Source organism: Rhea americana, unplaced genomic scaffold (assembly GCF_003343005.1).
Source record: "Rhea americana isolate MKP2758 unplaced genomic scaffold, rheAme1 scaffold_44, whole genome shotgun sequence".
In the NCBI taxonomy this organism is placed as follows: Eukaryota; Metazoa; Chordata; class Aves; order Rheiformes; family Rheidae; genus Rhea; species Rhea americana.
In genome coordinates, this window is record NW_028186579.1 from 407,634 (window position 1) to 425,236 (window position 17,603).

Consider the following 17,603-nt stretch of genomic DNA (forward strand, 5'->3'; position numbering starts at 1 on the left):
CATGGTCAATTTGTCATCCACCAGCACTCCCAGGTCCTTCTCTGCAGAGCTGCTCTCCAGCAGGTCAGTCCCCAGCTTGTACTGGTGCCYAGGGTTATTTTTCCCTAGGTGCAGGACTCTGCACTTGCCCTTGTTGAACCTCATWGGGTTYYTCTCTGCCCAGCTCTCCAGCCTGTCCAGGTCTCTCTGAATAGCAGCACAGCCCTCAGGTGGATCAGCCACTCCTCCCAGCTTGGTATCATCATCAAACTTGCTGAGGAGGCACTCTGTCCCCTCATCCAGGTCATTGATGAACAAGTTGAACAGGATGGGACCCAGTACTGAGCTCTGGGGGATGCCAATAGCCACAGGCCTCCAACTAGACTCCACAGCACTGATGATGACCCTCTGAGCTCTGCCTTTCAGCCAGTTCTCAATCTACCTCGGTTTACATTCATCTAACCCACACTTCCTGAGCTTACCTAGGAGGATATTATGGGAGACAGTGTCAAAAGCCTTGCTGAAGTCAAGGTACACAACGTCCACTGCTCTCCTCTCATCTACCCAGCCAGTCATTCCATCATAGAAGGCTATCAGATTGGTTGAGCAGGATTTGTCCTTGGTGAATCCATGCTGGCTACTCCTGATCACCTTCTTTTCCTCCATATGCCTGGAGATGGCATCCAGAATGAGCTGTTCCATCACCTTTCCAGGGATGGAGGTGAGGCTGACCAGCCTGTAGTTGGCCTGGGTCCTCCTTCTTACGCTTTTTGAAGACTGGAGTGACATTGGCTTTCTTCCACTCCTCAAGCACCTCTCCAGTTCTCCAGGATGGGCAGGTGGACAGCTTGCTTTCCACAGCTGTTCTTTCGGGCTCACCTCTACTGCTTACCTCCTAAGGATTTTATCTTACACTGTCAGTGTGTTGCCTCCTGCCTCTTCAGTGAGCTAACATCAAGCTCTGCTTTCCAGGCTGCCAATAATATAGAGATGTCCTCCAAATGCAAATGCTTACTGTCTAGATTTGGTTTTAGAGTGGTGCAAAACCATGCTTGGAATTTCTAAACTATCACAACATTTCAAAAGGGTTAAAAAGCTGTTTAAAATAGAGCAAGAATACTATTCTTAATATTTTTCATTTGAAATGTGCTAAATATCTTCTCTCTTATCAACTCAAGACTAACWATTATTGATTCATGCTAACTGGATATATATCTAATATCTTAGCACATATGTACATGTWCATGTCTGCTTGTCTTAGTAAAGCTCTGTACATCACAACATTGCTTTGTCTGCCACACACAAGGAAAAAGATCTGGGTTTCTGTAGAGAGGTAGCTTGGTGATCCTTTGCCAGATTCACTGAATACTCTTAAGATGACACTGGTGGTCTTAAGGTCAACATCCATTCTAACCAGAGCTCTTCAACATCCTAATGCACAACAGAAAATCTTCACACACAGAAACATTGCACTGCTTGCATCACACCATAAAAAAGTGTAAAAAAACAAAAACAAAAAACACCCAAACAGACACAAAAATCAACATACTACTAACACTACCCCTACTTCTCCAAACAAGTCAAAGGACAATCACATTTAATTTTCTCCAAGGGTAATGACACAGTTGAAGACAAGCAGCTAGATGATCTCCTCCATTCTTAGGCTAACAGAGGGATGACCAAGCAGTATATGTTGTAGTAATTGATTCGGTCTGAAAATATTGATGAATAGKATCCATCGGAACAGTGCAGACTATAAAATACAGAATCTAAGTTATTTATTTTAGCTTTTAGCTTTACACTCTCCAGATATATGTATAGATCTTTTGGCTCCTACAGAGCAGCACCTAAATTTATTTTAAATTGAAGAGTATAGTTTTGAGTATTTCTTCYACAACTTCAGTGCATGGCATGTGTTCAATAGCAGGAAAACCACAAGAGAGTAGGAGTGTAGATGCAATAAAATCCTGAGCTGGTATTTTGGTTTGTAAATGTGAGTTGTCAGAACCATAATGCAGTAGTAGAACATACTCCTAATTGTCTGTGTGATCTAGGCATGGAAGAAAATAAAGCTTAACACTGAGATCACTGCTAGTAGAGTAAGAGCTGCACTAGGCAACAGCTTTTAAGTTCTAAAAATAAAGTTAATTTGATTAGTTTATCATGGAAGCAAAATTTCTAATGATTAAACTAWTTTGTTGTTTCTATCTTAGACATCTGGTACTTGAAACTGCAGTAACTATATGAACTCAAGCTATACAGAATACCAGACCGCAGAACAAAAAAAACCCCAAAACAAACAACCCCCCCAAACCCTAGAATAACAATCAACCATTGATTTTGTTTAATTAGAATTAAAATTAAAAAAAAAAGCACTTTGCCAGCCCTTTTGAAGAAGGGGCATACTTTTTCCATTTATAATACACAAACTGTTTTTAGAAAAATAGCTTGCACCAAGCCATAGACATGAAATGGGTAATCTCATTAGTTTTTTCCTGTATCAATAAAATGTGATATGTAAGTTTATTTCCAAATTTACTGTGTCAGCTAATTTATTCTACTAAAACTGTTAGCCAACCAACCAGAGMGGGAAATAATTTAACAGAAAATGAAGCTTTTTAAGAAAATAAAAAGCAAACTTTCATCTTTTAAGATAAAAAATGAATCATAAACTAGTATTTCAGTCTATCTCCCCTGTCCAACATCATTAACAAAAAAATTTCACTATATTCTATGCAAAAAATATAATTCTTAGAAACAAATGTGATTTTTCAGTAGTTTGAAGTAGTATCAACTTCTCTCTTGAGCACAGAAGATAAAGCTACATAATCTACTCTGTAATAGTTTCATTCTTCTAGGATGCTTAAGTAGGACCTTGGAACCCAAGAGCTACATTGCAAGGAATAAGAGAAGAAAACACTGCATAAAGAAGCAAGAGACGGCCATGGTCTTTGCAGGGCAGAGTTTCGGGTGCAGAAGCCTATCAGAACTTCCCTGGTAAGGAAGAAATGTTCGTCCACAAGACCTTTGTTTGACAATGTGGGGCTCCAACAGCAATTAGAATCTAAGAAGGGAAGTGGCCCTACTTAAATTTAACTCGGGGSGATAGGGGGAAGCTGGATTTATTCCCTGATTCAGCTCACAACACAACCCTGCATAACTGCTTATTCAACAACACTTCAAGTTGAAATTGTCACTAAATTCCATGTCCTTAAACCCTGATCTCAATATTCAGAAGGTTCCAAACCTGAAAGATACAAAAAAAAATTGTTCAGCTCTGCTATATGACAGCCTATGTTCAATACATATCTCACTCACTATCTTTCTACAGAGTCTATGGCGTTGGCTTTAGTACACTTACTCTTACTGATGGACATCAAAGGTAGTACAGAAAGAAAATCCAACCTGGCCAACTTCTCACACATTCATTATTTGRTCTTCAGTGCTTTCACTGATAGAGAAACCTGATAACGTTCTTCCTAGTTTTGATGGGAGAAATGCAACATTGCTTTGTAGTCGCATAGCTTGTATTTAGATTTTGTCAGACCAACTTTTGATGGTTCTGAACAGGAACTGAAAAAAAGTTTCTGACAAATTAGTGTAGGTACATTGACAGGAGAACCTGGATCAGCACACATTAATCCAGTAATTTTTGGAAAGTTCAATTATCTAGGGAGCACATAAAAAATAAACTTGCCTTCCATAAAGATCCTATTCCAGTAGATTTTTCCAACTTTATTTCCTCCAAGAAATATTAAATTTGATAAAATCAACATYGAAGTGCAAACAGATGCCAGGACAGCATGAAGTCGACGACGAATTCTTGGTGAGAAGAAACGATCCTGAGGGACAAGAAAGGGTAGATGTTAACAACCCCTGATTTTGCAATAAAATGTGTGCAAGCAATGTTAGAAGAGACATGGTAGTTATGAAAAACAACATTTATACAGAAGTTCAAATCATTACGGAACATATCCTGAAGTTTTTAAACAAATCTAGATGATCTCCTACTGATGCCATTAAAATTTRGGTAGGATTTTGTAGTTAAAAGCAGTGTAGAATCATAGAACCATGTAACAGTTGAGGTAGGAAGCAACATTTGCAGATTGCCTAGTCCAACCTGCCTCTTCAAAACAGGGTCAGCTACAGCAGGCCGCTCAAAACCGTGTCCAGCTGAGTTTGGAGTATCTCCAAAGGTGGAGACACCGCAACGTATCTAGACAACATGGTCCAGTGCTTGAGCACCCCCACAGTAAAACAAATTTTTTATTATGTTTAAATGGAATTTCTTGTATTATACTTTGTACCCTTTGTCTCTTGTCCTTTCTCTGGATACTAYAGAGCAGAGTATGGATCACTTGTCTTTACTCTCCCCAATCAGATATTATACACGTTGATAAGATGCCCCTCGAACCTTCTCTCCTCCAGGTAAACCTCACAGCCCTTTGYTRAACTCACTCCAGTATGTTGATGTCTCCCTYGAACTGGGGAGCCCAGAACTGGACACTGTTCTGTATGTTCCATGTTTTAATTCTTTTTCTATTAAATGTAATCCTTGATGAATGGTGTTGATGAACGTAAACAGTATCAACATTCTCCTTGTGTGGATAATAYTACCCAACAAATTCCAATATGCAGTAAAGCACTTACAAAACAAACAGCTTAAAACAAAGTCGTTAACACTTTGATTGATTAATAAGACTTTATCGAAAGATTCTAGAGTTAGATCAGAACTAGTTGTTGGAATCAGTCTCTTAATAAACAGATATTTCAATATAAAAGCGACATAAATAAACATGCAATCCAAAATTTTTCATTACAAATATTGCTCATATTTGAGAATAAATACATGCTGTGATGCAAATAATGCAAATCTCTCTCCATCAAATACTACCATATACATCTATATTTTGCATTATCACCTGAGGCATAAGTGCAGCAGRGATGCTGCAGGAAGGTGGTAAAAGAAGGGTAAGAAAGTTTTAGTCTTCTTCAATCTTCAGTTGTTAGCATGAATAATAAGACAGCATTATAGTACATCATGGGAAATATTTTCTGAATATAATATTGCATAGAGAAAAATATCTTGTTCATCATATCCCCAGGCTGAATGCCTCTTTACATAGTGCCTGAATCTGCAAAAGACTGAGTGCCTCTTGCAAAGAGGTGAATGTTTGCCAGGGCATGGGAGCTAAAGACAGTATAAGGAGGTTCCACATCCTAAATTCTGATGTTGCAGGGAAAAAAAAAGGCTTGTTATTGCAGAATCAAAAAATAAAAATAAAATTAAAAAAAAAAAAAAGAAAGTAGCAATTAATCTTTAATAGCTGCAGCTAGACTAGAATTCATGCTGAGATACTTGAAACAACATATGCACATGTTCAAAACAGACCTAAAAATATACTCCTACAGAATTACACTGCTAGTTTTGTAAACATCAAAACAAAGGTTTCAATTGCTAGATTATAAAGTCACAAAACTTCAAATAAATGACAGTTACAAGCATAAAAACACAGTTTTTGCACATTATTGTAAAGTACATCTYTGGTAAATTGAATATTAGCCACAGTTGGAACTACATCTAATGTATGAATCAGTCTGAGTCAGCACAAAAATATGGATAGATATTCTTCAAGGAAAAATAACTCTCTATCAATCTGTATATACAAAACAATAATAACCAAAYTTCCATACAACTCTGGCAAAAATATTCTATGAGAACAGAGACTGATATTTTTCTTCTAAAACTCTGGAGTAAAACTAGGGCCTCACAAGGAAAGTGTACAGAATATAATATATAGACACTGACAATTACTTATAGAAACAACTTCTTCCATTTCTAGCGCCCTGCATCCCCAAAGCTGCCCAAAGACTTCCAAGATGTTCTTCTTCAGTTCTCAGATAGGTGGAGGATATTTCTCCCGAGATGTACTATATGAATGGGTATCCCCACAGAGCAGAATATCAGCCTTTTTGGAATGCTTACTTGTATACACACATACAAAACTTTCAAAATCTTGCTACTAAATCCATGTTAATAATCAAGGTCATTTTGACCTTTTGCGTTGAGTATCCCAACTTCCCCTGTTCTTACACCATGTTCTTTAATTCTGATTGAGCTGTGCCTTATTTATAGTGCATATCCTACTATCAGATCTACTTTTCACTCTTGCTTTGTCTACCCATCAAATGCACAGAGAAATAAACAGTTCCAGTTAGGAAAAAAAGAGAATCTAACTGTAGAGTTAGAGATGGGCAATCCATCAGACAGCTACAATTTGACTGCATTTTCCACTGAAGTACTGATTAGACCTGGTAAGTCTGAGGTCTGCCTGTGTGGTGACTCAAAGAAGTATGACTAAGATAAACAGTATGACAAGTTAAAAAAGCTCTGCACCCTCTACAAAAGTGCTATACATTAAATAGTACAAGTTGCTATAGCACAGACCATAAAAGCCTTTGGTCATTTATAAGGTATAAGGGAGTACTTTAAGATAGAAGCAGTTTAGACAAACACCAAACCACTTCAGGACTGTAGCTAATTTCCACTGGCTTTGCTAGACATTGATCCAAAAGCAGTACAGATTTTCTTGAGAGTCTTTGATGTTATTGCAGTTTTTATTCAACTGCAACAAAGGTAAAAAAAAATCTTTAAACATCTCATATCATCCAGAAAAGAACAGGAAAGTACCTGAGCAGCCTTTGTGCTTAAATTAATACACTCAAAGCATTAATTTACACAAGAAAAAGGGCTGAGGCTAGTCTAGATAATCAGTAATGACATCTGTGATTTAAGTATCTACCAGCATGTAGATTTTTCTGAATAAACAGCAAGTTGTTTTCATCAAAGCAGACAAATAAAAAAAAATCCATACCCACAAGTCTTCATTATGCTATTTCATGCCGTTAACAATATGTCCCATTGCAACAATCATAGAATCATAGAATGGTAAGGTTGGAAGGGACCTCTGGAGATCATCTAGTCCAATCCTCAGCGTAGTCCCATACACRGACTGAGCCCACGACCTTGGCATTAGCAGCACCACGCTCTAACCAACTGAGCTAAATCTGCCCCCTAGAATTGGTAAGGTTGGAAGGGACCTCCGGAGATCGTCTAGTCCAACCCTCAAACGAGGGGCCTGCCTGGGGACTGAACCTGTGACCCTGCCATTATTAGCACCTTGCTCTAACCAACTAAGCTAAACYTAACCCCARTAAATAAGGAGAATCAACACCTTTGTTTCCAGAAGGAAGGCTCAAACCACCAGGCCACAGACATCCTCCTGATACCAGCAGCTGCTGTGGACTGTGCTGCTTCTCTAGAAGTTACTGCTGTTTCTTTCTCTCTCCCCTTTTTGTGTAGGAAATACAGCCAGAGGAATAAAAGAGCACCCAGTGTTAAAACRACAATGAAGCTGTGGCTGCCTGGCTGAAAACCTTAGATTTGCATTCCTCCTCAAAGCTCTGTTTTATTTGTAATCTAGTATCAGTACTTTACTTTCAGCACTTATTTTTTCCAGTATGAAATAAATGGACTGTAGCATTTAAAGCACACAAAAATCAGACATATTGTCAGAATACTCAGTTTGGAGGTATGCAGTGTCATATAGGAGGTGACTTACAAAGATTGGCTCAGGCCACCTTTCCCTGACTTGAAGGGAATCCAAGCTGCTAATCCAGTCCAGTTCCCGCTGTAAATCAGCCCCAGATAACACTTGGTCAGATGCTGGGAAAAATCTATCTCTGCAAGTAAAATTGGCTACTGTTACATCTTTCTCAACTCAGCCTTCATATTCATCTTACAAAAATAAATTATGTTATCAAGTAACAATGTAACTTGAACAGTAAGGCTTGTGTATGTGTTTGGGAAATACAGGAGAAGATGGRACGAAAAGGATTTGCACAGGCCAAAATTTCACATTCTTAAATCCATTTCCTGTTAAATATGCATGTCATATTAAGTCTTTAAATGAAAACCATGCCAGAAGTAAGAAGTTTGTATAGTATTGTTTCTGGAGAAAAATAGTTTACTGACAACATGCACCAGAATAGATTATTTAAGTTAGAATTCTGAGTCAGGATAAAAAAAAAAAAGAGAGAGAGAGACATCTGAGTCAAGCTTAAAAAAAAAGATACAGTAAAAGTCTGAAGTCAGACTGCAAAGGATGTGACAGAAAATATTCCTGTTCTTAGTTACATAGCAGGGCAATTACATCAATATCAGCATGAAACAAACAAACAAGGCAGGATAAGGGGCTTAGACAGCACAGCACCATTTAGAAAAACTTCTGTCCAAAACGAGCTACAGCTTATCAACAATAAATTTGCATTTTCACTAATATACAACACTGGTCTACAATGATACTACTGAATGGCACAGAGAGATGAAATTAAGTGACTATATATATGTTTTTTTTCCAAACAGGCATTTACACTTCATAGTAAGGAAATAACTCAGAAAATACTTTGCAGAATACTGTTGAGTATAAATCATCCCTCAATATGGAAGATGGGGACAAACCCAGTATGATAATCTATGTAACAGTCAAAACCCAGGAAGTTCTATATAAAACATCAAGATGAAGTCTTCTTATACAGAAAGATATTCCCCACTGTTTTATCAGTAACCAAATCCTACAACTTCCTAAGGCATGGATTCTTATTCTTTAAACTCTTCTAGCAATAGTGGTGGTACCACGGTTAATCTGACAGGTCCCAAATGCTCTTTCTTCACAGGTCTTTTGAATTCATTTGCAGCAGCTGGCAGACATGTTCCGGGAGCGGGTTACACACATCACACTATTTTGGGCTGGGCTGAGGAACTGGGGTGCACATTTTCTGCCAAGCTGCAAACTCAGCTTGATGACAGGGTTGCACAAGGGCAAGTAGCCTCCGCTGACAGAGATCAGCTGGTAACTTCTCGGCAAGTGCTTGGAAGATGGAAAATATCTATTCATGATGCATTCACAACACACCTCTTTATATGACTGCATTGGGACAGATTAGAGCAAACTTCCATATAAAGTCAGTGATTTTATCAAGCTTGCTCATACCTACAGCACTTTAACAAGTCTCATGTAAGGGAATTAATTTTGTGGCAATTTAAACAAGTGTGCGTGCTCATGGAGGAAAACAGCTATTCATAACTTTTATTTTCTTTTTGAACTACTCTTCCAGAGTTTTGATGATCCAAGCAAAATAAGATTGCAGGTAAATTTAGAGAAGCAATTGAATATTTTTCATGGGAACATATGCACTGAGGAATAAGTCTGTCAGATACTATGACCAGAGTGACATGAAACATGTGCTTGATATTACAAACCGCAATATTGCATAGTACATTATTCTATTTTCATCTTCCTTTGCTTTTTAAAGAGTTAAAATCTTTAGTGGAGTTGTCATTTTTAAAAGCATGATACTTACTATCTGGCCTACAGATTTCATCCTCTTCCACCTAACCCAATCAGCCAACTTATTCATAATAATTTTAAATAATATAACATTTGGACCATACACAGCACTATCGTTGTGTTGAAGCAAATAAGCAAAATAACTATGGTGAATATAAAACTTAATCCCTAGGTTATCCTCCACTGCCAGTGTATGAGTGGGGAGTACAGATGCCACTTAAGATTATTAAAGCTCAAATCTTTTAATTTACTGAATGTTCCTATTATGTTTAAAAGCAATGTTTAAAAGTTAATGTAATCTCTATTTACTTTATTCCACGAAAAATTAAAGGAAATAGTCTTTGCAATGCCTGATGAATATACAAGTTCACAAGAAAAAAAATGGGATATGGGGGAATGTGTTGAGTTTCAGTTACTGCAATAAGACTAGAGGGGCACAGGTATATCAGGAAAATTATGTGTATCAGGTAAACTCCTGTGGGAAAAAAAATTGCTCATTTGGTGTTCCTTTTACCAATGCAATCTAAGGCTATGAACTTTAGTTTTCACTCTTCACTGCATTATAACCAAAGGGTAAGACCAATATTAATTTAATTATCTACAGAAGCAATAGAGAGCATCCAGTTGACCTTCTACACACTACTAAGTATTTTCTTTCAGGAAATATTCTTAGATAAATGATAGGCCAGCATTTCAAACTCCATCTCTGAACTCTGGTAAGCACCCCCATTAACAGAAGAGGGCAAACCTCAAAGCATCCCTTGAATCTGGGTCAACCACAATGCAGCCATTTGCCAAAAATAATGGCATAGCACAAAAACAAGAGCACGGGTAAAAAGCTGAAAGAGAACGAGGAGCAGATGGGACAGTGGGAAGAGAAGCGATACTTTCTGACTAACAGTTATTGGCTATTTTATCTATGTACAGTTAGGTGCTTTGAAAATGGAGGGCAGGGTGTGACTGAGCAGCTGGGGTAGCAGATGGGTTGGAAGAAAGATTGAAAATTGTGACAGAGCTCTGCCAAATAGAACATCGATTTATTTAATCTTTAAAATGAGCAGTAAAAATGAAGATGGGGTGCATCCGAGGAGGGCAATTTTAAGAAGTATTTGTTAGCATACATTGTCAATGTACATCAGTAACAAAAGTGGTTTGGGGAAACTGCAGAAATAAAGAGAGGGAGTATATCTGCTACTAATAAAATATTAGTAGAAACTGGGCTTAAAGAGTAGCAAGAAAAATGGAAAGGCAGCTGATGAGAGGTTGACATGTCAAGATAATACCTAATCTTGCTAATCCTGCACAGATACTGAATAAGGTAATAGCAGAGATGGTACCACAGAACTTAGCAAAAAAAAMCAAAACAAAACAAAACAAAAAAAAMCTAGGTAGAATACCCATGCAAAATATCCATTTATGAAACAGTCTCATTCTCCCCAACCCCAAATTGTGGAATAACCAGAGCTATAGCAATAACAAGAGAAGGAACAGGTCTGCAAGTGGAAAGTGGACTAGAAGAGCTACCAGATCTTATCCATCCACAGCTACCCCAGGAGAAGGATATATTTAATTTCCTATCAAGATATATTGTATATATGATATATTGTTGTAGTGAGAAGAGAGAACACCTGTGGAAGACCTGGCAAGGAGTCAGTGATCARCAGAGTCTGCAGTAGCAGGCCCAGTGTGTGAAACTACACACTGACCAAACTCCCATCAGGCCAGGTATGCATATTCATATAACCCCTTATGAACCTTGAGTGTCTCTTTCCACCTGTATCTGACCCTCTCTGCCCACCTTGCAGTCACAACTGTACTGTTCAGTAGTCATGGAAATCATTCCCATTTGCTCCATTCTTCATCTAGYTCTAACCCAGACTCAGTCCTCTTTACTTCTCTTCACTTAATTTTTCTGGCATTTTGTTTTGGTGTGGATGTTCCTTCCTTCTCCCCCAGTTTAATTATGGCCCAAGGTCATCTCCTCTTGCTTTTCAAGGTATATATTTTATTTTAAAAGCAAAAGTAAAGATTAGCTCCTGGAAGGTTCACAAGGGAAAGAGAGAACTGAGAACACTTTTCAAAGAGACAGGATGACACAACCAACCAGTAATTCCCTACAGACAGTACATCACTCCTATAAAGAGAGGACCACACAATTAAAATCAAGCAGCTGTCAGTTAAGATCTATTTTCACAAATAGAACGTGTTTCTGAATTTAGGAATAAATGCTATATATGGTATTTGAGAAGATACTCATTTCTATTGCTGTCTTACTAAACAGTCACTCAACCAAATGCAGTCTTGCACTAGCACTAGTTCATTTTTAGATTTTCCAAAAGATCTGTATTTATAGCATCTCTCAGCAAACAGCCAACCCCACTTATGTTTGAAGAAAGTCTCCTCCCAGCTGGTATTTATGCACTATACTTAAAGATGCATATGTGGAAGTTTTACATACACAGAAGTAAATTTCTGTACTTGCTTCTATACTTCCTCTTCAGCCCAAAAGAACCTGCCCAAACAACAATCTTTTTAAAAGTGTCAGCTTGTTAAAAGTGCTAAATGAACAGCATTCAAATATGCCATCCTCTTTCTTGTTTTTCATTTAAGGCAGTGAATTTAACAAAGTAATGGCACTGCATATATTCCTATAAATGTGCCTAACCTCTCACTGAGGAGGACAGCTTCTAGGCTGAGCTGTGCACCCTTCCCCATGTTCACATCCTTGCCATCATTATTGTTGTTCCTCTGGTCTCTAGTTTGCTCATTCTGATTCCCTCAGTTCCCTTGTTCACATTTTAATGTTTTCACCTTTTAAATTCTAAACAAAATGGGACAGGAATTAACTTCACTAATCATTAGTGCAGCATTTTGCATACGGGATCCTGCCCTTACGGCCTTCCGACATAGCCACTGTGAAATTGTTAATAAACAAAAAAACACCTAGTAATAATCTCTATGGAGACTCCTGATAAACATTCTCAGCAAATATAGAAGTAATTTTCCACATGGCAAGGTTCTGTAGTTCAGAGTTATGCTGTGCATTACTGCATAAGGCTCCGAAAGGCACATTTGAACAACAGGAGAATGCAACCATTCCTTAACACTTCAGTGATCTTAACTTGTATTTCCATAAATGCTGAGATCTATTGTCTGCACTAATTTTTAAGGTGAACAACAGAGAGAGACTGTATTAATGCAACAGCAAAAGAGAAGTGCACAAGTAGCATCATCTGCCTTCTCTTCACTCTGTAGCATGGTTTACCTGCTCTTCAAATTGCATTACGGCCTGAGCACCAGCAAACTGCCTGATGTGTCCAAAACAAAACAGGAAGTAAATAATGCTGTAGGTGGGAGGAACATTTATTTGTTATGGCAACAGAGCAGCTACTGTGAGGGGGTTCCCAGCTGACATTGCTATCTGAAGCAGAGCAGCAATCATCTAGTTAAAGATGGAAAATTACAAAAGCTTCTCCGTTGGCTGGCATCAAAAGTAATTAATATTTCACACAGATTTGACCAAAAAAATGCTAGCACTCAAAAGACAGGAAATGACAGAAAGAATATTATCTCTGAAATCTTGTATCAGCTGCATTTGTCATTTGCTGTATTAAAGCCTGTATCACATAACATATGTTTGTCCCTGACACAAGACAGCACATACTAGGCTTTCAGTCTTTGTTATAGAGCCTGGGACAAGAAGTTCCCTAAGTAAAAAGCACAAGAGTCAGGGCATGCACACGCATGTGTGTGTTTGTGTGTCTGCACGCACACGGGTTTTTAGTAGGGCTCTGTCACTGTGTTGTGATCCACTTCCATGAAGACAAAGAAACCTTTACAATGAGAGTGTGGAGAGAAAGCAAAAAMTCAAGCAAAACCAGAAATGGGGCAAGAGTTATTTGACTCGGACTTATAGTCTGGCAAGGTTATAAGCCACTGGAAAAAAAATTAGGATGCATCGCCAGCATTAACACAAAGTGCTACCGTTAGCCACCTGTAATGCTGTTCTTACATCAGACTGGAACATGCTTTGCCCAGATTCACCTCTGAATGTCATTCAGCAGCTCAGTATGAAACAGCAGCTTCACCCACCTTGATAACTGAGCTTGTTGCTTCCAGAGACCATGTAACATCAGTCGTTAAAAGTCTGGTCTGGCTAATGTTCACATCTAGGAAAAGGAATTCACATTGATTTTGAGTCACAGTATATTTACTCTGGAGAGTAGCAAGTTCTGGTTAGGCCAGTGATGTGGCTGACATCAAGGTGTGTGTTTGTGGGAGGTGTCCCAGCTTGAGAGCATTACACTCTTGGGTCTCTCCTCCCTGACGGCAGGATGCGTACTATTTGCTCTTTAGAGTGTGATGCCAAGCCCGGGGAAGCATTGGTCTGGGGTTTGCCATCATGGGTGATACTTATACCTCAAAAAACAATTCTGTACTAAGGAGTAAGAGTCTACCTAAGGTATTTTATTCAGCTACCTCACCTTATGTTCTTACAGATTCTCAGAGACAAACCTATCACAACTAAACACTGAAGAGGTTAAGAAGAAAGTATCATTGGAAATGCCTGTCAACTAGTTGAATGAATATGTGGCAATCAAGACATTCAGGAATTATATAAAATTATTAGTAAAGGAGAAAAGACCAGCCAGTCTCCTGACATTTGTAAACCAGTGAGGTAAGCATTCTTTCCAGCAAATAAAGCAAAATAAAGATCAAAGCCTATTATGTGCTGAAGAACAGCTGAGCAGGGTCTTTATGTATTACAGAGATCTTATCGAAGATCTGATCTTGTAAGGTGCTCAGGATACTTCCCTCGAATGAGCTCTAAAATGTTTGGCCAGATCTTACCTCAGACAGCTGCAGAAAGAAATTTTAAATTTAGCTCATCTCATGAGCTTAAAGGAAGTTATATTTCCAAAAAGAAATACACCATTTAATGAGATAGTTATTATTTTGCTCAATGTATGTAAGACCTGGTTGTGAAATTCGCAGGAGTCTTTAACTTGACTAAGCTATACTACAGCTCCAATATAGGGTTAAGTGATTGCTGCAGCAAAACCCAGTTGTCTTCTTTGTCCCGATGACTTTGAACAGGAGAGCTCAACTTATTTATTCCACCGCTTATATACGTTTGTAAGGGTGAGGTTCCGCGTACCAGCTCCTCCTATCCCACTCCCACTCCTAAGCTTTCAACTCTTACTTTGTACTGTTTCAGGTGCCTTTCAGATTCCTCTCCATGAGCAAATCATCTCACTGCCCAGCAATAAAATAACCAAAGGAAAGAAAGCAAAGATGCCAGCAAGAAAGAGTGCAGGAGGATGTAGGAAAGGAGGAAATAAAATTTTTCTGATTTCAATAGCAGTGAGCTGTTAAGATAAATTTAGTTGACTGTAGAACCACATCCTTTAGGTTCACCAGTGATTATCTTTCCATCTCCAGTCCACTGTCAGCAGGATCATTGCATAATTTATTATGAACAACTATAGAATTTTTGATGCTCTAAGTAAAAGAAACAGGGGAAATAAAATTAAATAGATAAAAAAACTTTACAACTTTCAACTTTTTAAAAGACTTCTAAAATGCTATTCTGTGCAAAGATCAAAGTACCAATAATCAATGACCATGTCTCTGATACTTGGTACAACAGTGACACGTAACTACAGGGACAAATACATGGAATTCATATTCCAAGAGAAAAAAGATCTAACACACCAAGCAAAAGCACATATATCATTATACAAAATGTTTCTTCTTTTAGATAGAGGAAAAGAATGATTACAGTGCACTGAAACAAACTTAATTAGTGTACCTTGTCCAAGCCATAAAAGAAAATATAGACTTCAGAGTGTTTTCATACTTTCAGAAAACAAAAACTTGAAGGAATAGTACAAGTTACTTTAAAATAAGCCATGCTTAAAATCAATTGATTTCTTAAATTGAATTATGGTGTATTTAGTTCTTTACTAAATAAAGCTAGAAATGAGATATTAAACAAGACATTTATTACAGTGTGATTTTTAGAAGAGAGATCTTTCTGTCCCACTTAATTAAAAAAAAATCTCACTAGACTGAATGACAAGTTTTTACTTTACTGTCAAGAAACTAAGATAAATTGTACTGTTTCAATTGAGATCAAAACATTAAATTTAACAATTGACCAACTTCATCCTCTTTGCTATATTTTCTTTTGGATAATTTCTAAATATTTCCTTTAAAAAAATCCATTAATTTCAAGATGTCAGCTATTCTGAGTTTTAAATCATTGTAAAAGGATTTYTATACCAAGAGCTAATGTCTTGTGAAGATCTGTATTTTGTTTTCCTTAAGGAAAAGGAGGAGAGGAAAATACTGAAATCACTGGAAGAATCTTAGACATTAGCATTTCCTTTCAAAAATCTGACCCATTATTTATTAGAAGTCAATACAAATTCTGTCACTGATTTTCAATGAGTTACCACTGCGGTGTCTGTTCATGTGTAAGAAATTAATACAACATCAGTGAAACAAAACACTACTTTGCTCAGTATGGCTCTAAATATTTCAAGAAAAAATAAAAACAAAGAAGAACGGACAAAATCCAGTGAAAATTCCCCAGTTTAAAACAAAGTTCCTAGTACACCTTAGTTTATGCTGCACAGTAATGATTATTGTTTTAAATACAGTGCTTTGATGAGAAAGATTAAAATATTACTGAATTTAGCTTTAATTTACTGATATCTAAAAGTAGTAGTCTCTAGGAAAAAGACAAGACACGAGGACAGCTTCTCACAGCAGCACTCAGTGAATCTCAAAGAAGTTCTAAGCAATGGAAGCTGCAAACTACACAAGAAGCAACATCAGCTCTTTTAGAGCTGGAATCAGGAAGCGAGGCACTGTTTGAAACCAATAAAAATGAAAAGTTACAGGTCAGGCTTTTCAGGTCAGAGAATTTACTGAGGAGATTTTTGTTTATACACTGATTTTACTTTTCATGAATAATGTTCATGCTTCCTTGTTCACGCCAGTTCAATTTGCCTGAGATGACACTCAAAAACTGTCAGACTGAACTTAAAGCTGCAAAAGTGTTATTTGCCCATACTGTGTCATGTTTGAGGTGTTGAGCTTTAAACTATCACAAAATCTGTATAAATGCGCCCAATCCTTTTTATACAAATTCTTAGTCAATACAAAGATTAGTGACAGACAAAAACCAAATGCGCTTTAGATTTTTTAATCTTTCTTTTGCAAGAAAAGTAAAAGAATACATAGACAAAAAAAGAAGTCATTTAAAGTAATTCATATGTTTTGTGATCTATTCATTTTAAAAACAAGTAGAATTTAAAATCAATTTGTTCTTTAACTTATTTTTTAAAATCTGTTTTACCAACTAGCTCAACTAAATTCTGCAACTCAACTGTAACAACAATATAGGAGTAGCTTTGGTAAATACAGTGGGTTAAAAAAGCTCAAATCTGTTCTTTGTATTTAGTCAGAAACTCATCTGCTATTTTGGGGACAAAAAATAAAAACTTTCCTTTTCAAAAATAGCAAGAGGTAACACAGTGAGTGAGTGAAGCACAAGCCTGCAGAAGACTTTAGTTTGTCAGCAGATGAAATCTAAGTGAAAAATCTTCACCCAGAAATGAGGTTCTCAAAGCCACTGTGACTGGGCTTGCAGTGAACCGCTCCCTAAGCCAGTAATATGGGAATGCTTCCAAAAGTAACAACAGCCAGATGATAAGAGAAAAAAAGAAACTTACATGAGACAACATCATTAGGGAGGTTACAGTGAATTTTCTATGGAAGTTGTATTTCTTACAAAATATCACACATTCCATCCCTTGATAAGAAAGGGTTCAACTACTCATCTGCTCTCCAGTGTCAACTTCCAGGAAGAAAACAAGTGTTGAGAGAAGAGTGAGGGGGGAGCAGCAYTGGGTAGATGGCAAAGCTTCTAGCGAGCATTGTTGTAGAGCAACCTCAAAGAYACAAGGCAAAGCATGACTCAGCCACAATCACATGCAGCAAGACCTGCCCGATTTACTAACTCAGATGAACCACTTTATTCATTATGATGGGAAATAATTCACACACCAACACTACTCATACTAAAAATGTTGTCTTCCAAAGTATTTCAGGGAAAGAATTACCTTCTAAGAAAGGCCTACAGCCATGTTTCCAAACAGATGTGGGAAACAAGTGAGTCTTGGAAGATATTGGCTAGGCCATTTA

The 17,603-nt window shown here is 37.5% G+C and overlaps 1 protein-coding gene across 2 annotated transcripts in view; it reads right to left on the reverse strand.

Moving 5' to 3' along the window:
- HHAT (hedgehog acyltransferase) overlaps positions 1-17,603 on the reverse strand; it is a 184,754-nt gene that overhangs the window by 60,132 nt on the left and 107,019 nt on the right. For both annotated transcript variants that reach the window (XM_085315802.1, XM_085315801.1), the window contains exon 11: positions 3,677-3,821. In XM_085315802.1, the coding sequence (XP_085171928.1) occupies positions 3,677-3,821 (145 nt within the window). The remainder of the gene's footprint in view (positions 1-3,676; positions 3,822-17,603) is intronic.